This window comes from Capra hircus, chromosome 11 (genome assembly GCF_001704415.2).
Source record: "Capra hircus breed San Clemente chromosome 11, ASM170441v1, whole genome shotgun sequence".
Classification (NCBI taxonomy): domain Eukaryota; kingdom Metazoa; phylum Chordata; class Mammalia; order Artiodactyla; family Bovidae; genus Capra; species Capra hircus.
In genome coordinates this window covers 4,629,096-4,651,476 of record NC_030818.1, presented here as the reverse complement: position 1 = coordinate 4,651,476, position 22,381 = coordinate 4,629,096, and the positions used below count along the sequence as shown (strand labels likewise).

The following is a 22,381-nucleotide window of genomic DNA, read 5'->3' as shown; positions in this document are numbered from 1 at the left end:
GCAGGTGGCACTTCCGAGCTCTGTGTCTTAAGCCCTATTACTCCCTCGGTTATCACATCTCATTAATTATTCATTGCCTACCTTTCTTCCAGAGGTAATTAATGAGATAAGTTACACACGGCAATGGTAGTAAATATTATAATATAAAAGCAATTACTGAAGTGGCAATTTTAATTCGAGATTATTTTAATTACATGGGACTCCAACTTATTTAAAATCCTTTCTCTGCAGAGCCTCCTCTGAGCTTCCAAAGCTGTCACCACCTTGGTTACCTGGAAATAGTCTGCAGAATTTTCTTGCACCTTTACAGCAGTGAGCTAAGTAAGGGCACTCTAGCAGATCGGTTACCGGTAGATTACAGGCAGGATCTGCCCCCACCCCCCGACAGGAGCCTGGAAGACAGCCTGTGCATTGAGCACTGTGTTTCAGAGGAGGACAGAGGTGGAGGAAACCTGCATTCTAAGCAGGACCAGTTTCATGGGCCGCTGACCGTGCAGTGTCGTACAGCCCCATGCTCAGACTGCCCACACTTGGTTTAATGCTCTGCAGTCGTTCTCCTGAAATTCTTAAGAGTTTGTTCCTTGCATCTGTGTTTTATAAGCAAAGTCCAGTGGGACCATGGGGCATGGAGCAGGGGCTTGGAGCCCTTGGCTCTGGGTAGACCACCTCCCTGTGATGGGCTCTCAGAGTCTGCCTCCCTTGGTCCCACCTAGGGTTCCCCCCTCCACTCTGCAGTTACTGGTGCCATCTCGTACCCCCTAGCAGGGCATGGACACAGCTGGGTTGGGAGGGCAGCACGCCTGGGGCACTGAAAAGCCCTTTCCACCCCGAGCTGGCAGCACTGGGGTCTGTCCAATGGGCAGCTGTTCAGGGTCAAGCCTCTCCCACAATCTGACCACAGTGCCTCATGTGTCCTGGTGCAAAGGCCACAATACTTTGGAGGTCACCCCCTGCCCATGTTGGTTGGGGTTGTGAGCGTATGGGGAGGGGAGGTGCCTGGCTCAGTGTCACAACCCCCAAGCCAGGGCACCACCTGATAAGACCCCCAGTTCAGTTCAGTTCAGTCGCTCAGTCGTGTCCAACTCTTTGCGACCCCATGAATTGCAGCACGCCAGGCCTCCCTGTCCATCACCAACTCCTGGAGTTCACCCAGATTCATGTCCATTGAGTCAGTGATGCCATCCAGCCATCTCATCCTCGGTCGTCCCCTTCTCCTCCTGCCCCCAATCCCTCCCAACATCAAAGTCTTTTCCAATGAGTCAACTCTTCTCATGAGGTGGCCAAAGTACTAGAGTTTCAGCTTTAGCATCATTCCTTCCAAAGAAATCCCAGGGTTGATCTCCTTCAAAATGGACTGGTTGGATCTCCTTGCAGTCCAAGGGACTCTCAAGAGTCTTCTCCCACACCACACTTCAAAAGCATCAATTCTTCGGCACTAAGCCTTTTTCACAGTCCAACTCTCACATCCATACATGACTACTGGAAAAACCATAGCCTTGACTGCCTGGGCTTATATTCACCCCACAAGTGCCCCAGGGCTCAGAGAGCATGGTGTGAAATAGCAAAGAAAAAATGCTGTGGCCCATTGAAAGGCCTCAGAAGAAAAGAGGGGCGCTGTATCTTAGTGGTGTGATGACACTAATTTCCCTGCCTCCTGAATAAGAGGCTCGCTTACTCGTTTTGCAGTGAGCCCCTGCAAATTAAGTGACAGTCCTGGCTGCAGGGCCTAGGGACGCCAGGTCACTGGCCTTATGGAGCATAACGCAAGCCCCATCTTTTAACTTAAGATCCTCATGGGGAGTGTTCTTTCAGGTGACACTCTGAGGTTCCAAATGCACTCTGCTCCTTGGACTCGCCCAAGGTGCACACTGCCAGCTGTGCCCTAACATCAGACCTTCCTCCTGCCTCCTGTGATCCCCCTTGCTCCTTTTTCCTTCACTGGGAAAAGGAAAGTGAAACAGCCTTTGAGGCAGAGTGGGTCTGATCAAGGGGACACACGGATCTGAAGCGGGAGCTCCCTACTGGCAGGAGCCGTTCCCCTGGACAAGCGACAGGCTCTCTGCCTTTCACCAGAGCCGAGCTGGGGCCCGGACTGCACTTCCAGCCTCCATCCTGGTGTCTGGGGAAAGGACACGCTGCGGCCCTGCAGGCCTGGCTCGTCCACGGCTGATGCACAGGCCCATTCAGGCCCTCCCAGAACAAATCATCTCATCGGGCAGGGACGAGAAAGTTTGATTGGCCTGTGGTGCGATGTTTGGGGATGCTCTTCCTGTCAGCGGGCTGCACATCCGGGGAGAGGGACTGCTCAGTTTCTCCTCCAGGATGGCGCTGGAGAGTCACAGGACTTACTTGGCACTGTGCATGCGTGCATGCATGCTCCGTCGTTCAGTTGTGTCCAATTCTTTTGTGACCCCACAGACTGTAGCCCGCCAGGCTCCTCTGTCCATGGGATTCTCCAGGCAAAAATGCAGGAGTGGGTTGCCATGCCCTCCTCCAGGGCATCTTCCCAACCCAGGGATCAAACCCACGTTTCCCGCATTGGCAGGGGGTTCTTTACCACTGCACTGTCTGGGGAGCCGTGCTCGGGAATGATAAAGCAAACAAAGTTATAATATATTGCCCCCATTCTCGTTTATTTCATTCCCCTTTCATTTTCTTACCTACCCCTCTCCACTGTCCTCCCTCTTTGATCAACGTGGCAGTGAAAGTGCCTTTCATTGTTCAGCTAACCTTAAAGAGACACAGGCATGGCCTGAACGTCTTTCTTTGTTTTGGCTATTTTAAAATTGTATTTTCTTTTAATTTGTATTTTGTGTCAGAGCATGGTTGATTAACACCATTGTGTTAGTTTCCGATGAACAGTTAGTAATGCAGTTATACATATACATGTATCTATTCTTTTTCAGATGCTTTTCTCACTTAGTTTATTACAGAATATTGAGCAGAGTTCCCCGTGCTATACGGGGTCCCGTTCTATAGTGGGTCCTTTTTGGTTATCCGTTTTAGATATACCAATGTGTACATGTCTTTCCTCGACTGGAATGTCTTTGTGGTGTTCCCCCTAGCTGGGTTTCTCTCATTCTCTGCCTCTGTCCGTGGGGGTTGCTTTCTGCCATGAGTTCTCCCTCAGTGTTCTCTTGCGGACACAGCCTCTGAAGAGTATATCTGTAGGGCCACACTGTAAAGGTGGTTGGAGAGGAGCCTACCTCCCTATTTATATGCCCCCTCCTCCAGCTGCGGCTGCACCGGAGTGAGGCTGGAGAGCCCTGGTCCAGCGTTTTTCTCAAGAACATCCCACTCAGAATAGCCTTGCTGTTTTAAATGACACAGAACACTTGCTTATGGAATTTCATCTCACGCAGTCCAGGAAATCCGTCAGCCCCTGTCTGTTTCTTCCAGCTCTGTTCATCATTCGTGTGCCTAAATGGAAGGGCTAGAGTGCGGAGATCGGCAGAACCAGGCTTGATGGGAGGAGCCCATCTTGTCCACGTGGTGCTAGAGAACCCAGACACCTGAGGAAAGGCGCGCGAGCGAACTGCGCATGCGCAAGCCACAGGGCTCCTGCTCCTGCGTTCGCAGGAACCTGCTCCCCGGTCCCAATTATCGAGAAAGACGCAGGATCACAGGCGCGGGCCCCTGGGACCAAAGTAAATAAAGTAATTAATTAAAGGGCTACTTGATACCAGACTCTGGAGACTAGGAGGAAGGATAAATAGTACCGCCTCCAGTCTGAGCCTGTTTCGCTTCACCCTGCATACCCGCCCTGATGGGTCTGTCCGGCCTTGGCTTTGCACCCATTCTTCGACCCCTTTGCCCAAGGCTTGCCCCATCTCTACTCTAGAAGATAAATCGCACCTTGTGTTCAGCACTCAGCCTAGCTCCCACTTCTCTGTGGACCCCCCTTGATAACTCTGGCCCTCCCTATTCCCCTGGCCCCTCAATTGTCAGCCCTAAGGATTTTATCACACAGTTCAACACTTGACATACACTGTCTTGTTTGGAACCTTGTTCTGGACCCTCCAAATCAGAGGGTGTGGATTTGCATCGTGCAGTTCGCCCCCACCATGCTCAGAACAGTGCCAGACAGGTGTGGGTGCAGACCCACAGTGCAAGGAAGGAGCCTGGCAAATTCTACATGGCAGAGGAACCCTACTGACCTAAAACAAAAGGAAGTCCAGCTCTGGATGTGGCTGGATTTAGGCAGGTGATGCCTTCAGCTCATCTTGGAAGTCGACACACAGCAAGCTAAGAAATCTCTAGCCCCCAGCACAGCATCTAACGTATCAGAGGCTCAGTACATAGTTGTCAAGGGAATGCCTGTGATCACCTGGGCTTGTAGAGGTAGGTGTTTGTTTCACATGTGCTCAACCGTTATATAGACAGCTCCATGCACGTTCAGGAAGAAAACACAGGGACAGCATATTAGAGCCCACTCAGGACTAACTAGCTGTAATGGGTCATCGTGGCTGTGGGGGCCCTTGCTCACACCTCCCATGGCACGTCATCCTGAATGAGGGAAAGGAAAAGAACTCCACAGAAATGAACACGTGTGTGCTCAGTTGCTCAGTCATCCCTGACTCTTTGTGGGTCCATGGCCTGTAGCCAGCCATGCTCCTCTGCCCATGGAATTTCCCAGGCAAGAATACTGGAGTGGGTTGCCATTTCCTCCTCCAGGGGGTCTTCCCCACCCAGGGATCCAACCGCATCTCTTTCATCTCTTGCATTGGCAGGCGGCTTCTTTACCATTAACGACACCTAGGAAGCCCAGAAAGGAGCCTGTCATCTCATTAGAATTCTATTAGGCATTTCTCAGGATAAGTAACTAAGATGAGGATCATTGGATTTTTGATTAATTATAGATTTATCAGAGAATATTAGTAGTGAGAGGAACTTTAGAAATTATCTGATCCAAGCCCATGTCTTAATCGATGGGGAGGTGGAGACCTCCAGGGAATGACTGTGACCCAGGATTGCAGGTTTCCAGGCTGAACCTCAGCTGGACTGATTCACCAAGCTCACCTTGATGGAGATGTGGCAAGGATTTGGGAAGTTAGGATCACATAGATAGTGCAGGCATTCTGGACGATGGTCTTCACTTCCTTACAAAGAGAACCCTCTATTCAGTTCATCTTACACTGAGCCGCAGATTCTTCAGGGGAAGTTGGTTTGGCGCCAACCCTAAGAACTGTGTGTTGATTGGTCCAACCCAATCTCTGTGGTCTTATCACTCTTACTGTGGAACTGGTTTAGCCCTGGTCACATGATGCAGTTCAAGCCAGCTTGACATGAGGGGTAGTCTGTGCAATGAGGGAAATAAGATAGGACCATCCCTTTTCCTGGACATGGGCAGCTCTGTGTGATAACTGTCGCAGTCATCTGAGAGCAGTGAGGAGCATCAGCCTGCAGACAAGTCAAGGATGGCAGTGAGAGGACATGGAAAGAAACTGGGTCCCTGCTGGGGCCCCGGAGTCGCTGAGTTTGCTGGTCCTGGAAACTCCCCTCTCTGGGGGCTTCTTACTGTGAGGCCCGCATGTCCTTCCTTGCTGGGTTTCTGCTTATTTTAACTGCTGCCCATGTTCCCTGTCACCAGACACGGTCCATCAGCTCTGCTCTATTACACAGCCTTTCAAAAGGCCCTTCTGAAGAGCGCTTCCTGCAGAAACACCTGAATAATACTTGACACGTTTGCCCTGAGAGTCTTCATCCGGGGAGCAAATCCAGCCTGGTTGACAACGGCTCACGAGATCACAGCTTGAGTGGGCACGGCCACAAGTCTGGGTTCGCATACTGTCATTTGGTTTCCATAAAAATCTCTTGTGCTTGTCATTCTTAAGTCTTGTATTCCTTGGTGAGATGCAAATTAAACACCACGTCATGCTGACATGAAGAAGCTTGGTTTATTTGCTTTAAACACAGGAGAGAAATGGGATTGATGTATTCAGACGGAGATGAGGGTAGGAGGAGAGTTTTCAGGAGACATTCTTGATTCCAGCTGGGTGCTGCCAATCTCTCTGGGCCCCACTAGCCTCCCTTGGGAGCTGCCTTTGACCTTGTTCAAGGTCCTAGCTGTCTGGAGCTCTGCACTAAAACAGCAAAGTCTATGGAAATAGGAGACCTCTAAGAAGTAGTGTTGGAAAGCTCATTTGCTGTGTCACCTTCGACAGTCTTTTTCTGGAGAGACAGAGTAGCTAATCTCCCAGGTTCCTTCCTGATCGCACATCTGACAATCCCATGAAGTGACCAGAGATGGGTAATATGAGTTAAGAATGCCAGTAAACTGGAGGAATTCCTATCTGTTTGGGCTGCCATGTTGGAAGAAGTATGAGAGTTATTAAAAATTAAAGGAGACTACTGTTAACCTTAGGTATTGAGCACTTACTATATACTTGGCACTGTGCTAAGAACATTACAAGCATGTTCTCATCTAGTCCACCTAGCAACCCTATGAGGCCAACACTGTTATTACCCACTTAATCCAGGGAGGCAGCTGAGAGGCTCAGAGAGGGTCAGCAACTTCCCCAAGGCCACACAGCAAGCAAGCAGAGGAGGTCAGATGTCTGTCTGGGTCTGTCCAGTTCTAAAGTTTACCCTGTATTCTGCTTCACATGGTAAAAATTCTCTAGATGTGCCTAATGTGCCTGAGGCCAGAAAGGCTGATAATTTAACCCAGTCACTGAGAAAGTCTGGGAACTCAGAGAGTACAAGTTAGCCTGAGGAGCCTGGGATGGATCTGTGGTGCAAACTTCCTTCTCCACCAAGCGTGCACCTGTGCTGTGAAGTGGACTTGATGATTCTCTTATGTAGGATTATCGTGTGGCCCAGAGGAGGGATCTGAAAAGAAAATGCTTTGAAAAATTTTAATAAACCATATACATTGAAGCATCTATTATTAAAAATGGTCAAGTAAAGATAAAAAATAGGCTAATCAACTACATCCAAATTAAAGTGTTTTGCTGCAAGCGATATCATCAAGAAGGGAAAAGAGTACCCACACAGAGGGGAAAATATTTTCACATTGTGTATCTGACTTTTATCCAGATAGTAATAAAATTATGTTAATTTTATTAATATAATATTCACATTAATAATAAAATTAATAACATGTAAATGGGACTTTTATCCAGATAGTAGCTCTGCCAGGGGAGGCACTGTGCTTGGGGGTCTTTCTGGCTTCCCATAAAGTGAGCTGTTGCTGCATTGCAGCTCCAGTCCCAATCGTGAAGAGAAGGATGTTGAGTTCCTGGCTTTGAAATGCTCTCTGAGCCAAGAAAGGTTTTTCAACTCAGCTTCACTGGCAGGACCACCCACCTGACTCAAAGGGAAGCAAGTTTGCATCACCAGAAGGCAGCAGTTTCTGGGCAAGCCTCTTAAACACTGCCAAGGCCTGCACGATAATGCAGCTGCAGGCTGGTTTTGCTTGGCTGTAAGGTTCAGAGATGGTCTAGCCCAGCCAGCAGGCTTTTGGAGAAGCATTCCACAAGGGTGCAAGCCCAGTGTCCTCTAAGACCCTAACTCACCAGGTCTCCCAGCTTAAATCCTGTCTGTTACTCAAACAAGAGGTGCAGATATTTCTCAGCTTCCCAGTGATATTTACAGACCTGCCTCCCTGCACCCCCTTTTAGATTTTTAGACTTTTGTTATTACAAAAGTGGTAAGTTTCAAGTGATAAGTTCTAAAATTTCAAGGAACTAATAAGTCTCATACTATATAAGCTTTACTATAGATAGGACACTGTAAAAGGTGAAACGATATCCAATATATTCTTTTAAGCTAAAACCACCATGTTGCAAAATCTGCCAAAAATTGTTCCCAAAATATGAAATGCTCTGTGCTGTGCTTAGTCACTCAGTTGTGTCTGACTCTGCGACCCCATGGACTGTAGCCTGCCAGGCTCCTCTGTCCATGGGGATTCTCCAGGAAAGAATACTGGAGTGGGTTGCCATGCCCTCCTCCACGGGATCTTCTAACCCAGGGATCTAACCCAGGGATCAAACCCAGGTCTCCCTCATTGCACGCGGGTTTTTTACCAGGGAACACAAAACATGAAATGGATAAATGTAGATATATGTCAAGTTCACCTATAAATATAGGTCCTCCCAAAATCCTAGCTAAAATACTAGCAAGCTAAATTCAATAATATAGTAGTAGAATAATGTTCCACAATGTAATGGACATTTAAAAGGAAGCATGTTATATTGGTGAAAAAATGAAGAACTTGGAAAAATAGGAATGTTTGAAAAATATTTATCCTCATAATTCCACCTTCTGAAAATATCCACCGTTAATATTTGAATATGTATCCATCCAGTGTTTTGCTCTGTATGTGTAATATTTTATGTACTTCCGGTCATGCTACTTTGTAGCCAGCAGATTGTCCAGGAAAGACCACGCACATATATCACGTGAGGTTAGATGACGGCCTTCACTAATTTGGCAAAGAGTTCAGCAACGCAGCAGAGAAAGCGCTGCCCCATAGCTAGCACAAGTGCACCCCAGGTGCCCTTGGAGGTTGTAGCAAAGTACTTACATCTCAGTGCTTCTGCACTTGGGTCTCACAAACCCCGTCAAAAAGACTTACACAATCTGTGTTCTTAATACTCCCATGTCAGAACCTGTTTATAGACAAGTGGGACCCTCTGATTCTTAAGCTTCAAAACCCTGAGTCAGTAAAACCCTATTCTCTCTTCTAGGGGAAGAAGCGGGATTAGCACGTAGGTATTCCTGGTCCATTTCTCTGCCCTCAGATGATAGACATACTGAAAAGCCCATTGCCTCACAAATGTAGAGTGAGAATTTTTCATGGCAGTAAATATTCTGCCCTAATATGTTTATAATAACTGTATAGTACTACATTCCCTCATAAGAATGTATAGTTATTTATTTAACTGGTCTCCCGTTTATGGGCATTTTGGTTGTTTACAAATCCTTTCCCATGGATTGTAGCCTGACAGGCTCCTCTGTCCATGGAATTCTCCAGGCAAGAATACTGGAGTGGGTTGCCATTTCCTTCTCCAGGGGATCTTGCCGGCCCAGGGATTGAACCTAGGTCTCTTGCATTACAGACATATTCTTTACCATTTGAGCCAGCAGGGAAGCCCATTGCAAATAACATAAGAGCATATGTCCTTGTAGATACATGTTTTACACATCCCTGATTGTTTTCATGGGATAGCTTTCTGGAAATAGAATCTCAGCTCTGTCCCTTATTAGGAACTTGGTTGTCCCTACCTAGAAAGAGACAGAATAATACACACCCTCTAAGAAAGAGACAGAGGCATAAAGTAACAGAAAACCCCAGGGTCTCAGGTCTTAAGACCTGAGTTCCTGTTGGGGGGTATGGCTGTTGTCCTCCCCTGGGGTCTGCATGCTCCATTCTGATTTATTTATAGAACTTTCCTTTGTTTGATTTTGTATATTAGTGAAAAATATGCAGTTTTTGCATTGTCAACAAGTGGTATCAAGACTTGCGTTAGTTTTTTCTATAGCTGACTTCACATACTTTATGATTCTATACGGCTCTGATGGCTCACCGGGTAAAGAATCCGCCTGCCATGCAGGAGACACAGGAGATGTGGGTTTGATCCCTGAGTTAGAAAGATCCCCTGGAGGAGGGCACAGTAACTCACTCCAGTATTCTTGCCTGGAGATTCCATGGACTGAGGAGCTTGGTGGGCTGTAGTCCGTGGAGTTGCAAATAGTTAGACGTGACTGAGCAATGAGGCAGGCATGCATGCATGCCCAGTTTCTGATGGTTCACTTCTTTCCCTGGAGAAGCTGAAAGAAACCAACTCCTCTGTGGCAGGCTCTCTGCCTGGCTAAGTGCCTATCCGCTCCCTCCTCCGCAAACCGCACACGTACACGCACACGCACATGCACACACACGCTATAGCTCTGCAGCACCTGGCATCAAGTGAATTCTCAACAAAGGTCACACAGGATCATCCTTTACCCCATGCCATTTACTCTGAACCTAAATTTAAAGACACGCTCTCCTTTTTATCCTTAACATTTCTACAATCCCAGTTCAAGTCATTTTTCTCACAAGACTATCCATGTAGGTGTTCTTTCTAGCTTTAGTACACAGAGTTTTAAAATCAGAGCTTAATTTCCACAGTAAATGTCTTTTGACTACACTAAGGAAAGCCTAATTTGCCTGGGTGATAGAATGGGCAGTGACTATAAAGGAGACCTGCCCGGTGGTCTCCTACGTCGGCTTTTAACACAGTTAACAGTGCTGGAGTTTGGAAGTACTGAGGGAGGGTTCCTTCTGACTTGATAAATACTGTTTTTAATTTTTATTGGAGTATAGTTGATTTACAATGCTGAGTTAGTTCCCGGTGTACAGTAGAGTGAATCAGTTATACATACACGTATATCCACTCTTTTTTTAGATTCTTTGCCCATGTTTTCCCAGAGTGTTGAGTAGAGTGCCTTGTGCTGTACAGTAGGTCCTTATTAGTTATCTCTTTTGTTTATAGTAGTGTGTATATGTCAGTCCCCATCTCCTGATTTATTCCTCCTTGGTAACCATAGGAGGGAACTTCCGCCTTTGTTCTCGACAGTCGTGACTCTGTTATCGTAAATAAGTTCACAGGTCCTTTTTTTTAGATTCTACATATAGGCAATGTCATATGATGTTTGTCTTTCTTTGTCTGACTTGCTTCGCTCAGTATGACGATCTCTGGGTCCGTCCAGGCTGCTGCACATGGCATTATTTCATTCTTCTTATGGCTGAGCAGCATCCCATTGCATGCATATACATCTTTATCCGCTCCTTTGTTAGTGGACATTTAGGTTGTGTCCATGTCTTGGCTTCCACTTGACAAATATTGAGTGGTTCCTATTCTGGAATAAGATGCAGATATACTTCTCTCTATTCCCCTTGCAGAGCACAGCTAAAATCTTCAGGTAGTATGTATTAAAAAATCGTAAGACTGAAAGATGGAGAGAAGGCGTATCAGCCAAGAACTCTGGGCCTGAGGAAAGACACGGCCGTGGGCTCCCTGCATGTGTGTGCCTGCGCGCATGCTCAGTGCCGTCCAACTCTTTGTGACCCCATGGATGGTGGGCCACCAGGCTCCTCTGTCCGTGGGATTTCCTCATATAGCCTGGACTAGCTGGAGAAGCTGGCAGCCTGGAACTTTGAGATGTTGCAGCTCATTCCTGGAGAGTGAGTTCGAGGTAACCAAAGGAAGAAAGGGAGAAAGGGGCTTTCTGGCACAGAAAATAACATTTGCAAATGTACCCAGGTTGTAAAAGTGATGAGATTTATTACAGCTAAGGTTTGGGGGTGGACCCATTGAGGAACTGCCAGAAATGTAATCAAGGCCAGACCATGAAGAGCTTCAAAAGCCATGTTTAATACAAGACTTGTTCCTAGAGGTATTACAGAGTTTTGGTGGTGGTGTTCAGTCGTTCAGTCATGTCTGACTCTTTGTAACCCCATGGACTGTGGCACGCCAGGTTTCCCTGCCCTTCACCAGCTCCCAGAGCTTGCTCAAACTCATGTCCATCACGTTGGTGGTGCCATCCAACCACCTCATCCTCTGTCATCCCCTTCTCCTCCTGCCTTCAATCTTTCCCAGCATCAAAGCTAACAAAAACTTTTAGTCCAAGACCAACAGTCCTGCCAGTTTTATATTTGGGGGGATAATTCCAGCAACAGTAAACCTCCTTGTGCCAGCTTTTCCACGGTCACATCTCCTAATGTGGTTATTGGAGCCTCCCTGGTGGCTCAGCGGTAAAGAGTCCACCTGCCAATGAAGGAGAATCGGGTTCCATCTCTGGGTCAGGAAGATTCCCCTGGAGAAGGAAATGACAACGCACTCCAGTATTCTTGCCTCAGAAATCCCAGGGACAGAGGAGCTGGGCAGGCTACAGTCCATGGTGTCACAAAAGAGTCAGGTACAACTGAGCAACCAAACAACAGTGTGGCTATAGTTTTAGATCAGTTGGTGTCCACAGAGACAGCATCAGGAAAGAGGACCGACGCCAGGGCACTGATCATGGTTTAGAGAGCAAGCCTGTGTTAGTTCATACAGAGTGCTGAGTGAGAAGAAGTGGGACCTCTCCTAAACTATTCTCCTTCAATCCATCTCAACGGCACGCTGGGCATCACAGTTACCCACACAGTGCCCGCCAGGCACAGAGCCAGCCTCCATGTTCCTTGTTAGTTCACAGCTCATGAACAACTTTGGATATTTATCCAGGTCCCACAATACACTTGGCAGGAGGGCCTGTGCTGTGAGATCTAGGCATCTGGGGTCTAGATCTCTTCTCTGACCATTGGTACTCAGACTCAGCCCAGGCCAGATTCAGTCGCTGCAGCCAAAGGAAGGGGCATGGCAAGCAATTTGTTTAGAGTGAAGCTAAGACACTCCCAAATGGGTATTTGGTCTTGGCCACTTCACAAAACAGGCAAAACATTTGTTGAAATAAAAATACCAAAAGGAAATAAACCATCCAGGGGAGAACTGGGCTTACGTTACATAGCACATGAAATTTTGAGTACGTTTAAAGACATTCTTTTCAAGGAGAGGTATTAATACTGGAAAAGTACAGGAGGGACTAAAATCCTCTTATTTGTTTTTGGTGGTGTTGTTTTTTTAAAATAGAGAAGAAAGATTGTTTTTCTTGTTTGGTTGCTAAGTCATGTCTGACTCTTTGTGACCCCATGGACTACAGCATGCTGGGCTCTTCTGTCCCTCCCTATCTCCCAGAGTTCGCTCAGATTCATGTCCATTGAGTTGGTGATCCTATCCAACCATCTCATCCTTCACCCCCTTCTCCTTTGCCTCAGTCTTTCCCAGTATCAGGGTATTTTCCAATGAGTTTGTAACCATTTTGAAAGGTTAAATCCTTATTTTTTCTATTGATTTTTTCATTCAGTAATCACAGGTCAGGTCAGTTCAGTCGCACAGTCATGTCCGACTCTTTGTGACCCCATGAATCGCAGCACACCAGCCCTCCCTGTCCATCACCAACTCCCAGAGTTTACCCAAACTCATGTCCATCGAGTCGGTGATGCCATCCAACCATCTCATCCTCTGTCATCCCCTTCTCCTCCTGCCCAAATCCCTCGCAACATCAGGGTCTTTTCCAATGAGTCAACTCTTCGAATGAGGTGGCCAAAGTATTGGAGTTTCAGCTTCAGCATCAGTGTCTCCTTTAGATGGCCTGGTTGGATCTCCTTGCAGTCCAAGGGACTTTCAAGAGTCTTCTCCAACACCACAGTTCAAAAGCATCAATTCTTCGGTGCTCAGCTTTCTTCACAGTCCAACTCTCACATCCATACATGACCACTGGGAAAACCATAGCCTTGACTAGATGGACCTTTGTTAGCAAAGTAACGTCTCTGCTTTTGAATATGCTATCTAGGTTGGTCATAACTTTCCTTCCAAGGAGTAAGCTTCTTTTAATTTCATGGCTGTAATCACCATCTGCAGTGATTTTGGAGCCCAGAAAAATAATCACATGTGATCACCTATTATGTCCCAGGCACTGTGCGAAGTTCGTTGACACAAAGGCTTTTATTCCATGATCTCAGTGATATCTTCATGTCCACATATTTTCAAGGACACCATGATCCGGAAATGGCACAGGGTCCAAGAACTCTCCTAAAAATTGCTCAATGCTGTGTCATCATGACAGTCGATCCATGGTATCATTTCAGGAAAAAGTTACTTTTTAACTTAAGTTGAAAAAATTGTTAATGTCTTTGGTATGGAAACATGACAACTAGTCAGCACACTAAAATTCGCAGTTTGCAGTTTTAAATATATAAAGCCTGAAATCTTCTTGTAGGAGGGTATGCTCAATATGTCTTTTTCCATCATCTTAATTCCACTACCTCAAAGAGCTTCTCTGGTTTAAGCGAGCCCATCCTTCTCTTGCATCTGCCTGCAATGCAGGGGACCCAGGTTGGATTCCTGGATCCGAAAGATCCCCTGGAGAAGGAAATGGCAACGCCCTCCAGTATTCTTGCCTGGAGAATCCCAAGGACAGAAGAGCCTAGCAGGCTACAGTCCATGGGGTCACAAGAGTTAGACATGGCTTGGCGACTAAACCACCACCATCCTTCTCTCTGTTCTCATCTGCTGTGATGACCATCCCTAGCTTCTTTATTCTGCCACAGCGGCTTCCACTCGTGGCAAAAATGGTCACTACACTGAGTCCGAAATGACCAGCGTTCCCCAGTGACCCCAAAAAAGGCTATTTAATGGAGCAGGTTTTATGGAGTTCAGGGCAGTTACCTTAATCCGAAAACTGAAGCCTCCAGAGCCCTTGCAGACAGGCCTGCCTCCATCCTTGATATGGATTGTCATGTCAAAAGCCACACAGTCTCTACCCAGACCACGGAAACACGGATGTATTCAGTCCTGACCCCAGAGGCAACAAGAGCCTCACAGCCCTTCAAAGCAAGGCAAGAAGAAAACCTAAAATTCTTGGCTCTCCCAACTGTTTCAAAAGCAAATAATAGTTATGCCAGCAAAGCTGTCATTTTAAGTGAATTTCCTAGTATAAGGAAGGAAAACATAAAACTCTTAAGGCTTTTCTGCCAATCTGATTCAGATCAGAGACTCCGTCTCCCTGGGCTAGTGGGTCTCATTACGACAGGACAGCAGTCATAAAAGAAAGGCGGCACAGTAACTGTTTAATGGACATTTTCCCAGAAATTAAAGGGCCACTCTTCAAAAGACAGTCAGCTTGTGGTGCAGGCCCCCGGGAATTGCACACACGTTGCTGCCTCTGCTGCAGACACAGCAACCAGGTACACCCAGCGCCAGCCTCATGCGTCCTTTGTTGTGGGGATGAAAGCTGGAGAATGTACCGCTTGGTGATCAAAGCCTTTGACCATTATATAAAACCAATCAAAATGCTCTTTATTTCTCTCAATTTCCTGGACTTCAGCAGATGTCATTCCAGAGTGTGGCGGGCAGACAGATCTCTTTCCTCCAACGTGTGTTCTCTGGCTTTGGGGAGTTTTTAGGTTTGGGTTTGTGTTGGTTGGGTTTGGGAAGGTTTTTGGTTTTTTGCAGTTTTTCCCCAGTGTTTTGGGGACCTGCTAACAAACCGTTAACATGGATCCCAAACGTTCATGTTCAGTTCAGGATCTAACAGCCTTTTCTTTATGATTCCATTGATAGTGGTCAATTTGACTCGGCCTCTAGGAAAAATGGATTTTAGTTCATAAGGGAAGAAAGAAATATTATAACCCTTTGATCACTAACCGCCCCTTCCCAGCCTCTGTCTAAAGATCCAGGAGTCCTCACTCAATACCAGAACAAACCGCAGGCTGGGAAAGGAATCATTTTAGTTCAGGCAAGGTGTCGAGCTGCAGATGCTGCCTGATGGTGAAGAATTTTGTCGGACTGTTTGGGTACAGACCGTGACACTGGCAGAAGAAATAAAAACCACTGGGGAAGGTTATGTTCCAACTCCACTTTTCCTTAAACCTGCAATTCAAAACAGTGCTTTGATTTGTAGGTCCATCCGGCAAGATCATTTCTTGTCTTATCCTTCTTCTGAAAAGCAAGATCCCAGTGCATTTTAGCCCCCTTCCCCGGCCCCTACACTGAGGATTTATAGGACTCTGTCCCCCGGCAAAGCATTTGTCAAGGATCTAAGGGGCGGGTGGGAAGGGTCCTTTACCTTGCCCTGGCTGCTTTTGCGCTTGAGACTATAAACTCTGACAAGCTCACTCGCATGCAGTCCTGTTGAAATGGTGGTCACAAGAGGGAGAAGCAAGCCAATATGTGCTGACTCAACATTAAAAAAGTAGTCACTGCATTTTCTGGGTTTAGAGTTTGACCTCAAAAAGGACAGAGTCAGGTGTGTTTCAATGCAATTAATAACGGACACTGAAAATGTTGGCTATTTTGTGAGTACCAGAACTTTATGGCTCACTGTTTGGGCGGATGTGTGTTATTTGCATTTTTGTGGTTAATTAATTGCCATGAGAAGGATCCATGTTTGCTGTTCTGTTTGAGTTTCTAATTTGAGTATAGACCTTCCTGGCAGATTTCAGTGTGGATATGAACATCGAGTATAATTTGAAATGGTATCGCTGTATGCCATGCACTGGAGTTGAATTTTAAAGTCAGAATAAATAAAAACTGTGTGAGTGAGGGATCTCCAGTTCTCTAATAAAAGGCTCAAAGGAAAAGTACTGTTTAGACAGCAGCCCAGCTCCTGTAAAGACGATGGCGCTGGATGCTACGGGTGGGGAGAGGTAGGAAGCCAGACAACTTGGTCCGTCCCTCTGTGTCTGGAACCTTCCAGAAGGCCGTGCAAGCACAGAGCAGGACACTGTGCCCTTCCTCACAGCCCACTTCCTAAAATAAAGCAAACAGACCTCTTCGTTCTTTGCAAAATATTTCAAGCATTTTGGATTTCCTGGCTTTTATGGTCAATGATTGGAATCGGGGATGCATTTGAAAAGCCATTCCCAGAAACAGCAGCAGAACAGGGACAGTCCTCCTGCAGCGACGTCACCTCCTTTTCTGAAATGGTCACACAGCAGTCACGCCAGCCGGTGCCCGACGGCCAGGGGGCTCCAGCCTTCGCTCCCAGTTTTATTTCTGTGCCTCCGTTGTCTTAACCAGGAGGCTGTTGTGACCTTGCCGGTGGCTCTGCCAGCTCCGTCCAGGTGACGGCTGGCAGATGTGCGGGCTGCGCGCCTCCGGTGCCCGCCAGCCCGCTCAGCGGCGCTTCCGTGTTTGCTCACTCGGCTTCCCTTCCCTCTCTTTCCTCGCGGGTGGGCAGTGCTGGACTCCAGCCGGCCGACTGCAGGGCCTCCGCTCCCTCGAGCAAGGGCAGCAGCAGCGGCAGCAGCAGCAGCGGGAGCAGTTCCTCCAGCGACTCGGAGAGCAGCTCGGGGTCCGACTCGGAGACAGAGAGCAGTTCCAGCGAGAGCGAGGGCAGCAAGCCTCCCCACTACTCCAGTCCCGAGGTGAGTACCTGCGGGCCTCCAGGGGCCTCCCCTGCCTGCTTCTACCCCGGAGAGCATAGTTGGTCCTCCTCCCAGTGTGGTTCTCACACCTCCCACTCCTCCAGTCTCCGTGGCCTGCAAGCTGCCGTGACCCTTTTAGGCCACCACTCCCAGTCAGCCTGCCAGGATTGATTTGGGCTCATTTCCCCCAACCTCCTCCTCAAAGTGCTCCTAGCTACAGAGCTTCCTATGAGATCTAGAAACTTCATCTCTTACAGTCCAAAAATCTCTATCTTGACTTCCAGAACTTTCCAAACGTGCTGTAAACATCGCTGGCTGGAAATAACCTGAGGATTGGGGTCAGTGAGGCAATAAGCAGATAGGGCAGCTCTAGCCTGAAGTGTGAGCTCCTGTAAATCATGGAGAAAGGAGTTTTGTGGATTAGACATGGCTAGAATCTTACCTTTTTGCAGTTTGTCACAGATTAGAAGAACATGGGCTATAAGTATAAATAAAACCTTTTTAACTGTGTTTTCTTTGTGAAAATAGAGAAAAATTAGCATGAACCTGAAAATAATAATGAAAGCTTTTATAGTTATGATGAATATCTATGTGGAAGATTTAGGTGCCTCATATAAAAACATGATATGGTCCCGATGAAACCCATTGCTATTTCTACTTTAAAGGGGGAAATTAAATAGTAATTCAGAGCATGGATCCTTGAGAGAGGACTGAGAACACACTTGTCCAGTTTCTGGATTGGTAAGGGTAGACTTTGATTTCTAAAGAAGGAATAAAAAGGCTTCTTCTTAAGTGTATAGACATTTCACGTTACTGAGGATCATAGGATTTTTTTTTTTTTTTAACCTGCAATCCTCTGTACCACTCTGGGGCCCAAATTTCTAAATAAGCTCTAAAATGAACCAAACCCACATGTCCAAACCTTGGTGCTGAGAGGAGAGCACCTTTAAGGGCCAACCAGCCTCACATTTCCAGTTTGTGTGCCTATATCTCTCTCTCCCTCTATCTCTCTTGATCTGTCTGTCTGTCTATCTCTATCTCCCTGTATAAGTAAGGGAAAGGCCCTTAGCTATATTAACCTGTAAAAGCTATATGTTGATATAACCCTGACTTTCCCCAGAAGCTAAATGATTCCTTCTCCATCATTTCATTCATTCATGTTTATTCACTCACTTATGGTTTTTCAACAAATATTGAGTCTCTGCCACAGATACGCTTGGCCCTGGGAGACAGCAATGATCTGACAAAGAAGATTCCTGTCTTCACAGACTTGATACTCTAAAGAGAATAATTTGAAACAAACAAGCAAAAAAAAAAATCAAAACAAAACAGAGGCATTAACCAAGCTTCTTCAGAGCCAGCTTTGTGATCTAATTTGTTGAAAAACTCCAGAATATGTAGTAGAAAGAATTGTGTTCCAGGGACATTGCAAGGGCCAAGGGGGATAGTGGCGGTGGATTAAAAGCCTTGGGGTCTGTGAATGAGAACCCCCATCCCGGGCTCTTCGTGACTTTGAAGGTTAAATTCAGGAATGTTGAATATTATTTGCATGTTGAAATGTGACTCCTGGAGTTTCTAGATGAGGCTGAAACCAGCCTCAGAGAAGCACGGTTATAAAGGGCTTTGAGCAGACTCCCTCTAAAATGTCACTGAAATAATTACGAAGACCTGAACTCCTTGGTGATGAAAGGAAGCACTTGTCATTTCTTCCAGCAGCAACCGGAGCCCCCAGCCGAGGAGGAGGAGGAGGAGGGGAATCTGCTAACACAGGCCTTAGAGTTTAAGTTGCCTGAGGCCACGGGTAGGTTTCAACTTCTGGCTTCTCCTTGCAGAGGGAGTGCAGAAGTGACAGGTGTAGCCACAGAGCATGTGACTTACCTCTGCTGGAAAGAAATGTATTCCTTGGAATAAAAGTAAGGGATTTTTGGCTTTTTTTTTTTTTTTAACATTTTTTCCCAAGACGACTACAGACACACACCCTTCAGAAATACAGGGAGGGAATTCCCCGGCGGTCCAGTGGTTAGGACTCCGTGCTTTCACTGCCAAGGACATTGTGGGTTTGGTGTCTCATTGGGGAACTAAGATCCCACAAGCCATGTGGCATGGCCAAAAATTTTGTTAAAAAAAAAATTACAATGATTTTGCAGAATGAACATTGAAAAGAGGGGAAGAAGCATTAAGGGCCGACTCTATGGCAGCCCTGCTCTCCTCTGCGCTGAGCTGGCCCAGGTCCCCTGACAGAGAGCAGTGAGACCCGTTTCCCTGTCACCCACAGGACCACCCAGCTCTTTATAGCCACACACCTCCCATTCCATTGCAAAGACCTGTTCCTGCTGCTTTGCAGCAAAACATATCTGGCCCTCCTTTCCCCTTCCGGAAATGTCCTGATATGAGGGCAGGAGATCCTCATGATGTCCCAAGACAGCTGCATCGCCCCACCCTGCCCCGCAGCGCGCCAGCACTGGGCACCTGCTTGGCTCTCCTTCGTCTCATCCAAGCTGTGTTTCTGGCCCTGGTTGTAGAAAACCGCTGCCTTTCATACGCATCACCATGGAATATAACCCCTAGTCTGCAAGTGGGCATGGAAGAGACACTGGATTCAGTGTTTCCATTGCTGCAGATCCCCTCTCTGTGGCCTGAAGTTTGGTTGCTTGTCATCAGACTCATTTTTTTCATTGAGTTCTTTCTTCTTTCTTGGTCTGGGACATCCTTTCATGCCAGAGCTTGACCAGGGAGCAGGAAGGGGGTGGGGGGTGCATTTTGGCCCTCCATTAGCACATTTACAGCTGCACACAGAGCTCCTTAGACCAGTGTTCCAAGTAAAGGGACAGCTTGCTATGTGAACAAGAAAGAGCCTGGTCGCAGGACTTTATTTTTATTTGACTGCACGGGGTCATAGTTGAGGCACATGGGATCTTTAGCTGTGGCATGGGAGCTCTTAGTTGCAGCATGTAGGACCTAGTTCTCTGACCAGGGATCAAACCTGGTCCCCCTGCGTTGGGAGCACAGAGTCTTATCCACTGGGCCACCAGGGCAGTCTCTGGTCACAGGATTTTGAGAAGAGCCAGGATAAAGTAGGTTTCACCCGTTTCTCAACTGCAGGGCATCACTCAGCCCTCAACATCACTCATGTAAACAGTGTTCTCCATTGCGGTGTTTCCCAAATATATCCAACCATGGTACGCTCTCTTCATGGGCTAAAAGCACATTTTGGAAAATGCTACCCTAGATCATTCTTGAAAATCTTCAAAAATACAAGTTATTCATGGATTCAACAAGCTTCTCTTTAATTAGGCATCTGTGGGGTATGTGGCAGTGGGTGCCCTGAGGTTGTAGATAAAATAGAGACTAGAGTATGCCCTGGAGGGCTTGTGCATGAATCAGAGGGAAGATTGATCAGAGAGGAGAGTCCTGGCTGGAAATACTCACTGCAAGCCAGCAAACAAGCAAAAGCGCTGGGCAGAACCCCAGTGGATGGCTCAGACAGTAAACCAGAGGCAGCAGCCTGCCAGGCAAGGAGCTCCAAGCCCCAAGACTGCCCTCCTCCCCTGCCACCTAATTCTTGGCTGTTTAAGCTTGCTTGGCCACAGTTTTATCCCCCCAATGGCAGATAATCTCACACTGTCTAATCTGTGAGGTTTTTCTGAGGAGTAAGTGACAAGCAGGGAGCAACAGCTCATTGTGAGTCATTAGTAGCAACAGGGTCAGAGCAAGCTGCCCCTTTAACCTGTTACGGGTCCTGCGAGGGATACAAAGAAGCGGAAACCTGGCCTCTGCCAGAAAGCAGTGTTTGGCTTTGTTGAAGACACAAGATTCATATACATGAAACAGATGTGGATATCAAAAGATGATGCCGTTAAGGATAATGGAGGGCAACAGGTATTATCTGGAGAGTTAGTGGTACCTTCTCCAAAAGTCACATCAAATTCTATCATTTGAAGACCTAACATTTCTCAAGTGAAACAAGGTCCCCTTTCCATGAGGCTTCCCCAGAGAGTAATGGGAGCTTAGGCAACACAACAGGGAAGGGAATCTGACTCTCAACTGTGACAAGCGTGGGTTTAGTCTTGCTGGTGCCTGGTAGCTCTGCAGCTTTGGACATGTTACTTAACTTCCCTGAGCCTCATCTAAAAACTAAGGGTGATAGTATCTCTTATCTATGGGTTAAATTAGATGATACATGTGATATGGGAGCACACTGTGGGTGTTCCAGCAATGAAAGATGCCTGTAAGATGATGGCTGCCTGAGGAGTTTGCATTTTCTTCGAGAGGCAAGAGGAGGTCATTGTAGATCCTTGAGAAAGGGAACGTGATTTAGCAATGTACTGAAAATGGTCCTGATTTCTTTGGCTGTGAAGAGCAGAAAAAATGACTCTGCAGCACATGGGGCAGCGGGCCCTTACTCCATTGATTAAATCCTCCCCTCGCTGTGAAGACTTCCTCTGGGGAGTTTTAGTGGGAGTCTCCCTGTGAGCCGCTGTGTTTTGGCTCCAGGCAGGCATCTATGTCCTCACATGTAAGAGATGTGAGGTGTGGAAGGCTCAGGACGGCGGGGACGAGGATGACTGGGGCAGGGGGTTGGGGGGGGGGGGCAGCGGCAAGTGGCGGATGCTGCCATTAATGTGTCCACCCAGTCCAGTGTGTGTCCCCTTCTGCAAGGCGCCTTCAGCATCCACTCACATTACTGGGCCTCCATCTATCTGGGGAAGCTGAGGCACAGAAGTCATTGACCCAGCCAGGGGTCAGAGAGAAATGGGGCTGGGGAGGAGACAGCCTCAAAGCCATAAACGTGTTTGCCACCAATTAGCCTTCAGGGGACTTCTCTGGTGGTCCAGTGGCTAAGACTCCAAGCTCCCAATGCAGGGAGCCCGGGTTCAACCCCTGGTCATGGAACTAGATCCCGCGTGCCGCAGCTAAGCATCCGAATGCCCCAGCTGAAGATCCCACGTGCTGCAACAAAAATCAAAGCTCCCGAATGCTGCAGCTAAGACCTGGTGCAGCCAAAATGGACAAATAAATAATTTTTTTTTTAATTAAAGTAGCCTTTAGTCACACTCAGCTCACCTCAGAGCAGATGAGAGCTCCCCTTCGGCAAATAAGCCATTCTATGTCCTGCCACCCTGCTTCCTCGGTCACTTCACTGTCGCAGGATGGACCAGGTCAGGTGGGCTCTGTGGGCTCCGTTGTTCCCTGTCTCTGGAGGTGCCACATTAAAGCGAGGTCAGAATTTACAAAATAAAACTCAGAGGCACAAAAAAGATCTTACCATTTTGTTTTTTTGCCTCTTATTCAGGAGTCCCGGCCCTATGGGTGGCATGAACACAAACAAAGCAGAACACCAAGTCAGTCCAGACTCCCTATCGGGGTCATGAGAGAGGCCCTTCCACACCTGTACCCCATGGGGATGCTTCCCCCATCCTCGTGGCCCCA

General features: G+C 47.3%; 1 protein-coding gene across 2 annotated transcripts in view; it reads left to right on the top strand.

Annotated features, from left to right (window-relative positions):
* The window catches only part of AFF3 (AF4/FMR2 family member 3), a 576,000-nt gene that overhangs the window by 497,290 nt on the left and 56,329 nt on the right, over positions 1-22,381 (top strand). For both annotated transcript variants that reach the window (XM_018054921.1, XM_018054920.1), the window contains one exon: positions 16,765-16,951. In XM_018054921.1, the coding sequence (XP_017910410.1) occupies positions 16,765-16,951 (187 nt within the window). The remainder of the gene's footprint in view (positions 1-16,764; positions 16,952-22,381) is intronic.